The 15,218-nt window shown below is 39.8% G+C and overlaps 1 protein-coding gene across 2 annotated transcripts in view; it reads right to left on the bottom strand.

Moving 5' to 3' along the window:
• Window positions 1-15,218, bottom strand: part of LOC119721018 (protein NDRG1-like) — a 39,022-nt gene that overhangs the window by 10,681 nt on the left and 13,123 nt on the right. For both annotated transcript variants that reach the window (XM_038190883.1, XM_038190884.1), the window contains exons 2-7: window positions 12,847-12,897; window positions 9,187-9,247; window positions 3,134-3,251; window positions 2,018-2,080; window positions 1,386-1,455; window positions 998-1,084 (exon numbers count right to left, since the gene is read on the bottom strand). In XM_038190883.1, coding sequence (XP_038046811.1) covers window positions 998-1,084; window positions 1,386-1,455; window positions 2,018-2,080; window positions 3,134-3,251; window positions 9,187-9,247; window positions 12,847-12,897 — 450 coding nt within the window. The remainder of the gene's footprint in view (window positions 1-997; window positions 1,085-1,385; window positions 1,456-2,017; window positions 2,081-3,133; window positions 3,252-9,186; window positions 9,248-12,846; window positions 12,898-15,218) is intronic.

A 15,218-nucleotide genomic window follows, 5' to 3' on the forward strand; every position in this document is an offset into this window, starting at 1 on the left:
GAAGAAAGGCAATTAAACAAGGATGAACGAGGAAACATTCCAGATAACGGCCTGTCATTAAACCCCCCCCCCCAACCATCCGTGACGGCAACACCCCCTGCAGGTAACCAAGGTGTACGCTGACAGAAAGGCAGCAGGGAGTCTGGCAGACTGAGTAATTGATTGAAGAACCGATTGACAATTAATGAACACCTGAGCATTGCCTTACGATTGTCTGTAATTAATTGCATCATTTCTTGATGATTACAGGAGGACGTGGAGGAGGAGGATGAGGAGCTGATGTGAAGTGTTCTTAGATTCACGGTCGCCTTAAATTGCAGTAGATTGTCATTTTAATGTTAAACTCATCTGCAAGGATATACACACGTGTACATGCCCTCGTACTTGATATATTAGTTTTTGGTGGAATTACTCTCTTGTATTTTATCTTGGTTATCTTCTGGAAGGGGAAATGCCCCGGATTAAGCACCCTTTTGATAACTCAAAAACCAAACAGAAAAAGACTTCAGTGATTTGTCTTTTTGGACTTGACCAAAAAAACCCTCTGACAAATAAGCACCCGATTTTGTTGAATTTGATTTCCCAGTATAAGGACTACAAAACTAAAAAAAAACAAATCCGTTTTTTTTTTAAAGAACATTTGTAAGTGTTATTTGCTTTAGAGATTCTTAATATTAAGTCAGTCTATTAATCCACATCATTTATCGCTTGGACGAGATTCGGGTCAGATTCCTCACGTTTCACTGTATCTCCCCGGTTCCATTTGCAAATTTTTTTACCGAGGGTGAGTAGCTTGTTTACATCTGAACACATTCCAAGTGTAGCAATGCATTTTTTTTGTATGGGCGGGGGTCAGCCGCTTGTTGTAAATTAACAGCATAGCGGTTTGTCACGTTGGAATCCTTAATGAAACCAAATGATTGATTGAAGGGGTTGGTGAATCCGTCACCGAGGGTAAACAAGAAAAGGAGATAAGGGGATTTTTCTCGGTAGTTACCTTCCCCTCAGCCCACTCCAAGAATCCCGCCGAGCCGGACGTGCACTCCAGAAGGATGAGTCCCAACAGTCTCTTGCCTGCCAAAGCCTGAAACAGGACAAAATAATTTTTAAAAATCCTCAATTTGTTTTACTTTGTAATAAATAATAATTCAAAAAAAGTTGGTTTTCAACTTGTCAAAAAATGTCTTCAAATACGAAATTAGAAAAAGGAACACGATGAGCTCGGTGCCTGTAGGGATGAAAGCCACCAATCTCCAATAAGAAACTGCGCATGTAAACATAGTATGTTGTCCATGTCGTTATCATTTTATCCAATTACCAAATCAAGAACACTAAGCAAGTAAAGCTGACTCTCAATCACTACTAGATACGACAAAAGGACTTACTGCAAACCGGACCATGATGGTTGCCCCTGCTCCTTCTCCAACGCCGATAAACTCTCGGGTGTCTTCAATCCTGAAAAGAAAAGGAAACAAATTGAAATAATGGTCCCGACCCTCTCAGTGATGACAGAGAGATGACAGCCAAATTAACGCATATTACTGCCATATCCATGTGAGGACAGCATGAGTTTGTGTGCATTAAGATAAAACTTAGGAGTGTGTTCTCCACATCACCACAGGGTGAGCGTGGCCTAGTGGTTAGGGTTCGTGACTCATGATCAGAGGGTCAGGGGTCCGAATCCAGCTGCTGGTCATTTGGCCTCCACTGCTGGCCTCTCTCCACCTAGGAGTATAGATGGGTACCGGCATTAGCTGGGGTGTAACCTGCCATGGACTGGCACCCCATCCAGGGGGAATAGAAATGTTCTCAGTCAAGGAAACTGCAGATAAATGCTGGCCTGGTGTGCCATATTGGTGACAGACTTTATTTTGTGTGTGTCCAATTCACTTCATTGTGTTATCGGTTGGTCACACAGGGCCATCTACTGTATGTGCAGGGAGTCCATATCAAGGGGTTCATTTCTGAAGGGGGGGGGGACATTGTGTCCAGGATTTTTCTCTGTGTTGTCACTTACCCAAGGCTCTTTAAAACTTCCGGTAGATCTTCTGCAATCTGCTTCATGCTTGGAAAGTTGTATCTGTGGGTAGACATTGCCAAAAAAAAATACTTTTACTTTCAATTCTTAACTCATAACTGAACGTAAAGTAATGTTGTGCAAACCCGACCCAAAACCGAAACCGACCCGACCTGAAACCGAAAAACGACCTGACCCGAAACTGACTTCGCGTTGGGTCGGTTTTTCCATCATTTCAGTTGGGTCGGGTCTGTTGCAGTTCTGCGTTTGCGATTTTCAGGTCGGGTCGGGTTGGTTAAGCCATTTTGGAAAACCCCCAAATAAACCAAAATAAACCTGAAACACTTTGGAAATTCACACAGTGCAGTATTTATTGCAGGAGTCACTGTGCCCGGTAGGACCAAATGTGGTTTGCCGTCTATCACGCACAGTCTGTAACATGTAGGCCGACCAGTAGGTCATGTTGTTAGTACAGTACGGTATGATTCAGTTACTGAGAGACAACGATTTTCACGCGACGCGGGTAAGTTCAGGCACACAAAGCGGACACAGTTGCCCAAGCCAAAAATTCGGGGTTTTTTTCGGGTTGGTTTGGTTTCGGGTTAGATTTTTGTCGGGTCGGATCGGTTTTAAGGGGATCAGATTGGTTTTGGTTCGGATTCGGTTTACATGTACATCTATAATGTATGGGGTTGGTTTGGCCTGGTCAATCCGACCCAATGCCCAACACTTACATGTATGTAAAGCTTGATAGTACGTGTAACACAAACACTGGACTTGAAAAAAAATACATACAACTCTATGATTAATGTTTTTTTTTTCAGTACTCTTTTTCAGTACTCTTTTTCAGTCCGTTTAGTGTCCATTGTATACCAGGCCCAGTATAAACTATTATCCCAACTACGCACAACCAGACAACGCAAATGGACTGATCCAACGACCATAATTAGAAGCCAATAACTGAGGTGAGCGCAGGTGGTTTTGCACTCAAATTAAGACCTCATGCGACATACTCTTAAGTGTGGCGCCACATTAGTCCTTATGGAGAGGCATCTTAATTGAGGAACTCTGCAATTTTGGGAAGAGAGCTAGAGAGCGTTTTTTTGACAAACTCACCCCTCCGGTAGGGTCTCTGCCTTGTCGTGCTGCCCGGGGGCGTTGATGTGAATAAAACTAGCTCTACTGGCAAAGTTGTCCATGCTCTTGGAATTCAGAAACTTGACCCATGCCGTATCTGAGAAAGTAGAAGAGAAAAACATAAACCCAAATTTAATACATCTTCAGGTAGAATAATTTGGCACAACTGTTATTATTATGTGATTGTTCCCTTCGCTAATACAATTTCATATGCAATGTGACTGTATTCATGGCTACCCATGTTGGATCTTGTGAGGATATTTCACAAGTTTGCCCAGGACGGGTCAAACCCCAACCTCTTGCTTGTTAGTGCACAAGTCTTGACCACTTGACTACTGAGATTGCCATGTCTGGCTAGCTGGTACAAATCTGTTACAAGCCAGCCGATCCTGTGCTTGAGTGGTCAAAACTTAAATTCCCCTGATGCAAACTAGAAACTGCAGTTTCGTGAAGATAAAATTTGAGTTACATGTCCATGCATACATGTACATGTACGATAGCGTGTGTGACATGTACCAATTTAGCTATGTTTAAAACCCCTATCCAGCACTATATATTGATGACCAATTTCTTTGAAACACGTTTACACTCAGAACCTATAAAATACCAGTATGTTGTTTTGAGGTCAACCTTGTTTTCAATATAATTTGTATAATTTATGCGACTCTATACAGCACTACACTGTACTCAAAACAATAAAGACTGCATGTAGCAAAACTGAAGGCCAGGTGGCATTGTACAGTCTATCTCTAGAGTACCAAATAAACAGCCTCCAGATGTTGCCTAATGTACATAATCAATTATCAGTTCTCTGAGATATAAATATCAATTTTTCTTTTACAAGGCCTAATATTTGTGTACAAGGGTACTGGTTTATAATAATGTACATGTAGGTACATGTATGTGTCCATACTAAAAATGGAGTATAATTTTTGTTCAGGGCCCAATTTTATGGCGCTGCTTAGCAGTTAACAGAAACGTTGTACTAACCTTCAGCACTATTCCACAGCGTGGATGGATGTGCGAACGGTTGCACATAAAGATTGCCATTGTTACAATATGTTACATCAAGTTAAGCAAAATTTTTTCTCTGAGGTACCGGTAAGCGTGCGTTTTGCTGTGCTCACTGCTTGCTGTCTCCTTGAAATATGCGGAGCCTCTGTTAGCATGAAATTGCGTGCTAATTAGCAGTGCCATGAAATTAGGCCAAGGGCAAGTCAAAGAATTCGCGCATGCTGTACATGTATGTCCTAACGAAACTTTATCCCTCGAAGATATTTATGGATTTCAGTTGTTTTTTTTATTTTACTGTTGGGCATCTGGAAGGAGAATATCCACAAGAATTTTTATGTTATTAGTCTGTGCGATGATTATGTACATGTACATGTACGGTAAATCCAAAAAACATGGCGTTATGCACGGGACACAAAAAGGGGACCTTTTCTTGGACTTGTTCTTCACCTTACATGTACTAGCTTTGCATGAGATCTCGAATTCTTAAGTGTAGTATGCAGGGTCAATAGGGTAAATTAACCTTAGCACTGTGCATGCACAGCACAGAAACCCTGCCTTCAAGCAGTGGGTAGGTGTTTTCGGACTGATATTCATCCTGTTTTTTGGGGGGTTCATGCCTTCTCGTCCTCAGTGGGAGTGATAACTCTAATTACAGCAGATTCGATTTATGTACAGCGACATGATGGCTGGACAGAGATAGAGAGACGGAGCGAGAAGGGGGGGGGGGGGGGGGGGCCAAGACCGACGGGGAGTCGGGGACGGCTTGCTCAATATATCCAAGGCACATCTTAACGACATCCTGTGCCCATATGCATGACGTGACATGGGCTTGCCCGACCTGATGACCCCACTGTCGCATGCACGGTGACTAATGGGCCGTTAAACCCCAACGGACACCATGCATGATTTGCCCGCCGGTTTAAGCCCCATCCAATTGTCGGCCAATCGCTGTCCTGGAAGGGGAGGGGGGGGGGGGAGAGGGAGGGGGTAATCGCTTACGTTGTTGCCATTTAATTTTCAGATATTCCTTTCAAATTGATTAATGCATCTATGGATGATTGAAGCGACTCTAGCAAGATTAAGAGTTATGAAAATAGCAATTAGCAAAGATGTGCATTAACATTATACAGTGAAAATAACATAACATTACACACACGCTGCACACCGTACGTCACTAACCAAAAAACGGTCCCCTTCAGTTTAGCAAGTATACTGTAATAACGGAGCCAGGGAAAGTGGTTTACATTACACGAGCCATGTAAATGTTCCTTGTAAGTGAAAAACAACCCACTGCAAAAAAATCAAATTACATGAACACGACCCCGCACAAGTTCCTGGGCAAATTACGTCGTTGTCCCTATCACAAAAGCTGCACGTCAGCATGGACACACGGCAGAAAGAAATGATTATGTGGTAGAGGAGCTCATTACTGCGTACGTGCAATAATTTGTCAGGTAAAGCTCAGCCAGATTATTGTGATTGTAGCTTCGCAACCATTATCTCGTGAGTATTTACACGTGTCGTTAATAAGATGATGACCTTCTGAAGTATTGCACACAGCAGACATCAGTGATAAAAAAAACAACTACTGAATGTATGAGGTAAAAAAAAATTCTGCTGACAAGGCAACTAACTTTTACGTTGAAATATTCTTCACTTTTCATCCTTACTTTACATTGTATATCTGTTTTTTAATTATTTTTTTTAATTAATTGTTTTTTTGGGTGGGGTGGGGCATGGACAGGGGATAAGGGATGGGCGTGGTAGCTGGCTGGGGATGGGGGGGGGGGACAGAGGAATTAACTGGTAATTTGGTGTGATATAGACTAAATCGGCGAGAGCCGTTTTCTGAGGTGGAACTGTGGTAGCAACACACTCGCGTGAGTCGCTTTCAGGTAATTTGCGCACACTCTGGGATCCTTCCACCAACAGTGTTAACAAAACGCACGCGCCTCGTCTTTATAAACACGTCCGGCATGCGCGTGAGCATGGCACCGCCTCAAAAAATGGCTTCTGATTTTGTTGGCCGGATTACAATAGATTCTACTCCAAATAGGTAGACCACAGCTCGCTCTCTCATTCTGAAATCTTTCTTTTTTTAAAGGGTGGGGGAGGGAAGGGGAAGGTTAACCGGTAAATTAAGTCCGATAGTCTGCTCCAACGACTACGGTATGCCTCACTGATTCTGAATTCGCAACTGCTCTGGAATCACAAAGGAAGATCGGTGATCTATCAATGTCGTGGTTATTGTCCAAAAGTATGAATCAGTCTGGGGCTGCCAAAGCTCCGGTTTGATTCCAGAGCAGTTGCGAAGACCCACCCCCCCCTTTCCCTCTCCCCTAGTTAGGCCATTGCATATTTCATACGCGTGGCCTACTTGATTCAGTAGCACCTGTCCTCCGAGTATGAAGCCAAGGGCCATACAATGTAGGGTCATCAAAATCCCCCAGAGTCAATTGCATTAAACAAAATCTGCCATGGTTCATTAATGCAGCTATAGATACGGTTGGCATTATAAATTACAAAAAAAAAAATGGCCACGCAAAACAAACGTGTCTAGCTTCTGACGCTTGAGGGTTCAGATTTGGGATGAAACATTGTGAGACGGGTTGTCGGTTACGGAGGCACGTGCATTAATTTCTACATCTGTACATGTATATATGTACATGTTCATGGCTGTACCTGTACCTAAACTGTGCTTTTCTAAATAATTGAGTTGTTTTCTTAAATTGTATTAAAAGCCAAGTTAAAAAAAAAACATGCACAACTATGATTAATTTTCAAGATATCAACAAAAGCAATCATTGGTTTATGAAAGCAGAAAACAGACGGTTGATTTGCAGCACGATAGTAGTGCACGTGTCTTTCAGTAATTTTTTTTGTACAAAGTTCATTTACGACCAGTTTCAAACTACCTGTAGCACTCCAAAATTGAATAAAGTACATGGAAGCTCAACATTTGAAAAATTGAAAGTGATTTAAAGTGCAAATTCATCTAAAGATAGACTGTTGTAATCCGAAAGACTCCAGAGCATCTTAATTGCAGACACGACTCTAATCAATGGCAATTTAAGACGTCAAATTCATCTGTCTGAAACAAGGGTCTATTTGAGTCTAAAGTCTTCCCTAATGCTTTTTGGTATGGCGCGACACTGCAACACCAGTCTGAAACAGGTATTACTTAAATTCACAAAATCTTGACAAATTCATGCCATTTCCAAAAATGCCAATTTAGACAGATTAATATTACACAACAGGTGTTTTGAAAGGACCATGAATTTCTTTAGTGGAAATTTATCTGTCTAAGTTAAAGTACGTGGCAGTTGTACAACATGCCATATTTCCAAAGTTTACAAATAATGTCAATCTACATTTAGGATTGTACATGTACGTCAGCCTTGAATGGGTATTACTAAAATTTACAATATCATAACAAATTCACACCATTTCCAGAAATGCCCATTTAGACAGATTATGACACAGCAGGTGTTTTAAGAGGCCAGTCAACTTCCGTAGCACTTGGCAATTTATCTGTCTACCTTAAAGTACAGGGCAGTTCGTCAAAATGCCAGATTTCCAAATTTCCCAAATGTCAGACTGCACTTAAGGCTGTTCTAATGCAGGATTTTATAGACATTTGCAACTGCCATTTTCAAATGACATGGATGCATTTTTGTTTACAGTTTTGTAATAAAAGATTTACTATTCGAAAACAAATATTCATTTGTCTGGATTGAGATTTGAGCCACGAACTTCCTGAAAATGCGAAAATTGACAATAAGGTTTGAGCACTCCACAAGTTTTTGTCTACGAATCTGAGCACGTGATAACTGCACACACAAGAGGCTCCCTTCAATGGAGAAATGCTGTTGTTCAATCAACTGTGCCATGGGGGGGGGGGGGCAGGAATCCACTCAAGGTCATTATTGCCCAGGCCAGGGAAGAATCTTCTTCTCTACTCCCCAGAGAATACGGAGGATGCACTGGATTATTACATCCTTAAAGGGTCTCTCAAAGGTTGCTGTTAGTCATTACCCGTTCCCCCCCCCCCCTTCAAAACCACAGCTTCGTCTCAGACTTGAGGGCCACAAGTTTGTCGACTCTGGTTTCATCCATATTTCTGATTCAGGAACATCAAATCCTGTACGTTTAATTTTAGGCCAAGTTTCGAATATCTCCATTCTGTTTTGGACACATTTACAGGCCTCGAAATGATTTTGAAGCCAGGGATGAAGACAAAGCAAACAAATGTCAAAACCGAAGTTTAAAACAACTCAATTGTTTATCAAAGCTGGAGTTAGGGGGTGGGGTGTAATCCTCACCCCCAAAGGGAAAATAGTAATACCCAGGAATTTTTTAAAAAAAAACCTCAAGCTTATTAATAATGCTACTCTTTACTCATAACTTTGCTGATGGAGAACAGAAAAACTGAAAGACAGAATTGATTGCGATTTAAATATGGCCTGACTGCATGAAACAATTTAGCATTTAGCAGCGAGGCACGTTTACAATCTGTGCAGATACACAGGTACACGGTGCATGTTAAGTTATTCATTATTTCAAGTGCTGTCTTTTTACATGCAGATACTCGGGTCAAGTGGTGCGGTTAATTTGAAATCAATTTGAACCTGTGTTGCCAATAACCTTAAAGGGGTGGTTGGAAATATCACACAAGAATTTTCTTCAAACTACACGTACACGATACTGGACTGCTTTTCATAAAGAAAATGAAGTCGGGCACTAAAGATGAATCAATTTCACCTTTAATTAATCAACCTGGCTTATGTTTTTCTCTGCAGCAGTCCCGAACTCAAGACAAATTGCTGCCGGAAATTGATCGACCTTCCCCTTTAAAGTTGTGTGACTGAGAGTAAGGTCGGCAATTATGTGCACCATTAATCAGAATCATATGAGGGGGTTTGTTGGGGGGGGGGGGGAGGGGATGGGGATGAAGGGATGGGGGTGGGGGGATGTAGAAGCTGAAGGCACATTAATTTCTTTAAACTGTCAGTACTTACGGTTATAGCCAATGTCGTGCATTGTGACTACTAGAATTTTATGGGTGTTTGTGATGTCTCCCTGCACAGAAAGAAAATAAAATAGCGTCAAGCAAATTAATAATGACCATTGGTGTGATGTTACTTCTTTATGATACAAATAATTACAAATTATTTATGAATAAATACACACCCATGTATTAAAACTTGATTGCAAATTTTTCGAGAGAAAAAAATCCATCACTTCGTCTTGAAGGACGAACCCATTTTTAGACATGGCTGTCTACCCTTCTGCAGTTGCCATGACAATACATGTAATCTAATTTTGATGTTTGCTATTGTGCGCAGGATTAATTTTCTCCTTCATTTCTTGGCCTTTTGAATCGAGGATGGTGTATGGAGTTACCGGTAGTAATTCTCTGCTGGTAATTCAACATACACTTAGCAGGCCTTGAAGTTACAATGTATAAAAAAAAAAAAAAAAGCATTGACCAAATATAAATATTCATGCCATGATTTTAACGGCTTTCCAATGGCGATGCAAGACAATATATACGTATGTATTTTTTTACCTTCATACATGTACAAAATAGAATTCCATACATAATTATAATTTCCTTGTACATCTTCATGTACAATGTATCAAGCTGTCAATTTGGCCTTCCTGTTGTCAGACAGTGGCTCAATATTATTATGAACAATCCGAAACATTTTGTGGTTGGCAGAAATTTGTTTCTCTTTCAGGGCTTCTAATTGCTTACAAGTTACAAAACACAAATATTCAAAACTACTTAATCCACATTAGTAATATACAAACTGTACTTACTGTATACAGACAGTACATGTACTGTACCCTACAATGTACATGCATACCAGTGCCTGCACATGTATTAACTTCAAAATTTACACATGTATGTATTCAGATGCTATTTTTTCCCTTTTAATAGTTTCAATATTTTTTTTAACATGTACAGTTCTACTTGTCAGTCCATGAGCTCCATGCGCCACTTTTACCTTGCAACGACATGGTTGACGCGCACCGTTCCTTGTGTGTGACGCACGTACACCAGGGGATTTGTACTTTTGTACACGCAGTGGCTGTGCTTCGCGGCAAATGAATTGCAGTCAGGCAAGATGGCGTCGGTCGGTCACCCCCAACTGTACTTCCTTTGCCGGTGAGGGGGTACGTGTGAACGGAGCAGATAAATGTGGGATCTAAAAGTGTGACATTTTTGTGTCCCTGTTACATCTGACCTACATTACATGTAATTTGCCATTCAAGTATCATTAAAATAGACTTCAAACAATTTTTTTAAATTTTTTGGCAGGTACTTTGCTTCAAACCACTCTTGGAGATCTAGACAGCATTAAAGAATGTGACCCAAACTTTTTAGAATGACTCACATGTGTATGCATATGTACATGTACATATGTACATGATTATGTACACGTATTTACATGTAATTTGCATAACATGTTTAAGTGCACAACAATGTACAAATTGAAGCCACATTCTGATTCCATTTCATTTCAAAATGCAACTAACAGGGTCAGTGACTGGTAATTGGAGTTTCTGTACAATGATAGGTGTACTGTGTACACATTGCACGAAAAGTGGTGATTGTGAAAAACCACCATGCATGGTCCTGCCATAGAGCTAGGACCCAGCTCTGTGGTCATACAGCCACAAGACCCACCCACGTACAGGTGTCATGTACATGTACACTGTAGCCGATGACCTTATCAGGTCATATCCTCTTGTTTGCAGTACACAATGGGAGGGCCCAATAAAGGAAGCGATATTATGCCACACAACACCACAGGAGAGGTTCCATAGTGTAGTTCTTTTGTAACTGCCGGTGCAAAGAGTAAGGTTCAAGGTGAAACGTGCTTGTACAATTGTTCAGCCTGATATCCGAGGTTTGGCATACTGATACATTTTTTACGCACAACTACAGGTACAATGTACACGTGTACATGCTGTGCCCAATTTGTGTTGCAACACTTTCAGTTTCAGACCAAGATTCATAATTTCTAAACATCTGAATGAACACAGTGCTGAACGGTAGCTTATTTGCATAAGTGCAATTGCACATATGTGGGCATATACATACATGTACCGGTACTTCTGAACACTGAAGATGTATACATATATATACATTTTTGTAAGTCAACAGTTCACACTTCCTTCCTCCGCACGCGATTGAAATGACTTGCGGAATTTATGTATACACATTGCCTAGATGTACATCTGTACATTGTGTACATTGCCAATTGTGACACTTGTCCTAAGGCTAATCCTTTTTTAAGTGTACATGTACATGTACTTGTACATATGCACATGTATACAATGTACCCTATGAGGACACCATTTGGATAGATAAATCTTCATTGCTCTTCATAGTTGCAGTTTTGGCTGTCAAACTTGCTTTTAGAGAACAAGTGAGTGTTTGTCTTAAAATAATATAATTTTATGTCAAGTGAGAGCTACATTTTTGTAATCATCATAATATGTCAAATTTCCTAAAACTTGATATTTGATTTTCAACAAATGTTGAACAAGGATAGTGTTAAAGTTTTTTTTAACTTATGTGTTGCAAATAATTGCTTAAAAAGCAACATGTCTTTACCATACCTGAACAATAACCTGGTGAGAGCTCTAAAAGAAATTAACAATTTGGTGTCACTGTTACAGGTGAAATTTGTGTCCCATATGCTAGTTTATCATGTTGCTACTCTAAAAAGGGTCATGTTACAGAAAAATGGTTTTGTTTTTGACAAAATATAGACCCTAGACTGCAAAACCATGTGGAGCTGAATTTAATTTGGTTATTTTGAAAATTTGACCCTAATGTCACACACTGGCCTCCACATTTATGTAAACACCCACATGTACCACAAAATTATACACTTACACCGTATGATCATCATTATGTCCGTAGATAACCAGCCAGAAACATTCTGGACAAAATCTTTAATAACAGAATCATGCAGGAATGTGCAAAAGCAAAGAATTCCTTGCCGACCCTAGAAATGGGCCAAATATGCAAACGCATATTTTTTTTATTTTTCATGTACATAACGTACACGTAGCAATGGAATTGGATCCAGCTGGGCATGTAATCATACTCCAAATTTGAAAAAAAAATCACATATTGAACACGGATATGGAATAATTTTGGATCTTGTGTTGAAAGCCGACTTGTATAATTCACATCCTTGGGCTATAATTGCATCATGTTTAATGTACACTGCAATGCATGGACACCACACAAATGTTCATTTATGTGTGTGTACATGTACAATACGCGCACATACCGTACATGCAGTAGTACTGTACGTGAGACCACGTTCTTACTCAACATGATAGAAATGCCCTTGCGCCAACACCCCCAGCTGGCTACGGTTACAGCTTAATGCATCCCGCCGACATCAAATTTGCAAATTGCTTTAGTAAACATACACGTGCAAAGAACACTCCCGGTCGATTCTTCCCCTAATTTAATGTTCGCCCCGCGTCGGTTTATATTGAAAAAGGTGCACGGCATAACAATTGATGTCTTCAACTATAAAATTAACGATAAAGTCTGTGTACAAGATATGAACAGTAATACAGCCTCTAGCAATATAAATCGCATCTAGATGTGTGAAAGATTGCGACTTTATGGGTACGTATCTTACCTGCAGAAAGCAATTGAAATCTCCCCACTTCTCCGTCTTGACGACTCTCTCCTGTGAGGGGGAAAACACAGAGAGAAGACAAAAAAATCTGTGAGTCAAAAAGCACTTAATGTATCACGCCTTAAGGTGCTACAGTATGTCCTCATGTCAGGGACTGCACTAAACATACATGAGCATGCAACTTCAGTGTAGTGAACTGAATAAATTATGAATGTGATATTAAATGGTCTTCGTTACATGTCCACATATTGCATGGTTGTTTATTCAATTCTCAAAAAACTTTGTTCCACATTTGTTTACTGTAAAAAATAATTTCAAAAGTAAAATAAACATTTCTTGAAATATTTCTTGAAATTTTCTTAAGGTACCCGGTACTTACATGTAGTTTCATTTGAGCAAAAACAGTTATACGTTAAATTTAACAAAAACGGGTGTACATTGTACTAGTGCAAAACAGGTCCAATTACGTGTACATAAATGTATGATGTACATGTACAAGTGCATCAAATTAAGACTACTTTTATCCCAAACTTATGTAAATGTACGCAAACTGTAAGTACACGTAAGCAAACATATCACAAAGCCTTTGGAAATCTATAAAAGCTTTTAAGAATGCATTAGCCATTATACATGTACCGAACATGTACATCCTTGATATCTTCAGCAAACTATCGAAGTATTGAACCTCTCCATTGACATTTTGAATGTACATACACATGTACATGTACTTGTATCGTTGGCAGTTGTACAACAATTGACTGAAACACTGCGGGAGAGATTTAATTTTTCCAGAGCCTGGATTAAGGGCCGGAGTTCGTTGACCAACACCGCGGCACTCCGCGGTCATTGCAGGAGGCCCCGGCTATCCCACGATTAATTGGATAACTCTGTTGTAAAATGTACACACAGATCCAGGGTACGGATATCTGGAGTTGATTATGCGCACTGTATGAGTGCACTGCAAACTCTAAATTGATGTGAGAAACAATTGTATCTGGTGAGAAAAGATAGCGCTGTGCAAATTGTTTCTTTGCACATGCTACGGCTGTGCATTGGGGTAGCATGTATACAGGTACATATGGGCACAGGTACCGTACATACATGTATGTACATTTGTGTGTTACAAATGATACACGGTAATATGAGTATAATAGTTTCTTCTTTCAGTCTCTGTAAAAATTAAGATGAGATCTTTTAAACACAGTCTACTTCACGTATCTTTCTAACAACGTGTGAACCAAAGTGCATAAAAACTTAAGGCATAAAAAAATAGCACATTTAGGCCAAGTAAAAAAAAACCCATCTTTAGCGTCCTGCCTTTTTGAAAAAAAAAAGGAAGGAGGAGGCCCTTTTTTCTTTCTTTTTTCCTTCCAAAATGGCCGCACGACCCAGCTTTTTTTTTTTTTTGGCCGCCACTTGGACTCAGGAAATGACATACCAGCTTTATATGGGCTACATGCAACAAATAGAGGCCAAAATTATGTCACTGTTTAAAATTTATCATTTTGGGGGTTTAAAAAAAAAAAAAAAAAAGAAAAGGAGGGGGCCTCCAAAAAGGAAGTGGGCGGGAACGCTAAACATGTTTTTTTTATTTGGCCTTATATGTATTGACTATTCAGGTAGCTTTCTCACTACTTTTAATTAAATTTATAGGAAATGGGACTTGCATGTACCAGTTGGAAGCAACGTTTGTTTAAATGTGTCGTTTTTGGAGATTCAGAAAATTTTCAAGCAAAATGAAAAAAAAATGCACATAGATCTACATTCTTGAGTTAATCCGACAAAAGAAACATGGACACATTACATGCCCATTGAAACAGAAACCAGTTGCCGCGGCAACACAGCACAAACTATAACCAGTTGCCATGGCGACAGAGCCCAAACTTTGGCATTCGATCTACTCACACATCAAAACTTTGCTTATTTCTCAGCGCAACTCTGTATATCAATGTGCTATTTGGAATTCAAATACATTTATAACGTGTCAAAGTTTTTTTCCACTTACCGTATGATGTGAAATTGCACGTAAAAGTTAATGCCCATCTCTAAACATAATTTACAATATGGCCAAGTGTTGTCTTTTTATTTTTATTCAATGCACTACATAGACAATTGTATACATGTAGTACCAAAGTAACACACACATGTACTTCATATTATTACACCACATTGTATTGCATCACATGATGGTCAAAGAATTTCAGTTCTTTCAGTTTATAAATTCCATACTCAAATTTAAGGAACACTTTCTCCTCAACCAAAATACAAGTACAAAATTCACCCTGAATAACAGTACATTGACCATGCTCAGGCACAACTCATGTACGTGTAATTTCCAAACATAAAATCCACATGTAGGCCCAGGCCAACGC

This window comes from Patiria miniata, unplaced genomic scaffold (assembly GCF_015706575.1).
Source record: "Patiria miniata isolate m_02_andy unplaced genomic scaffold, ASM1570657v1 HiC_scaffold_9, whole genome shotgun sequence".
In the NCBI taxonomy this organism is placed as follows: Eukaryota; Metazoa; Echinodermata; class Asteroidea; order Valvatida; family Asterinidae; genus Patiria; species Patiria miniata.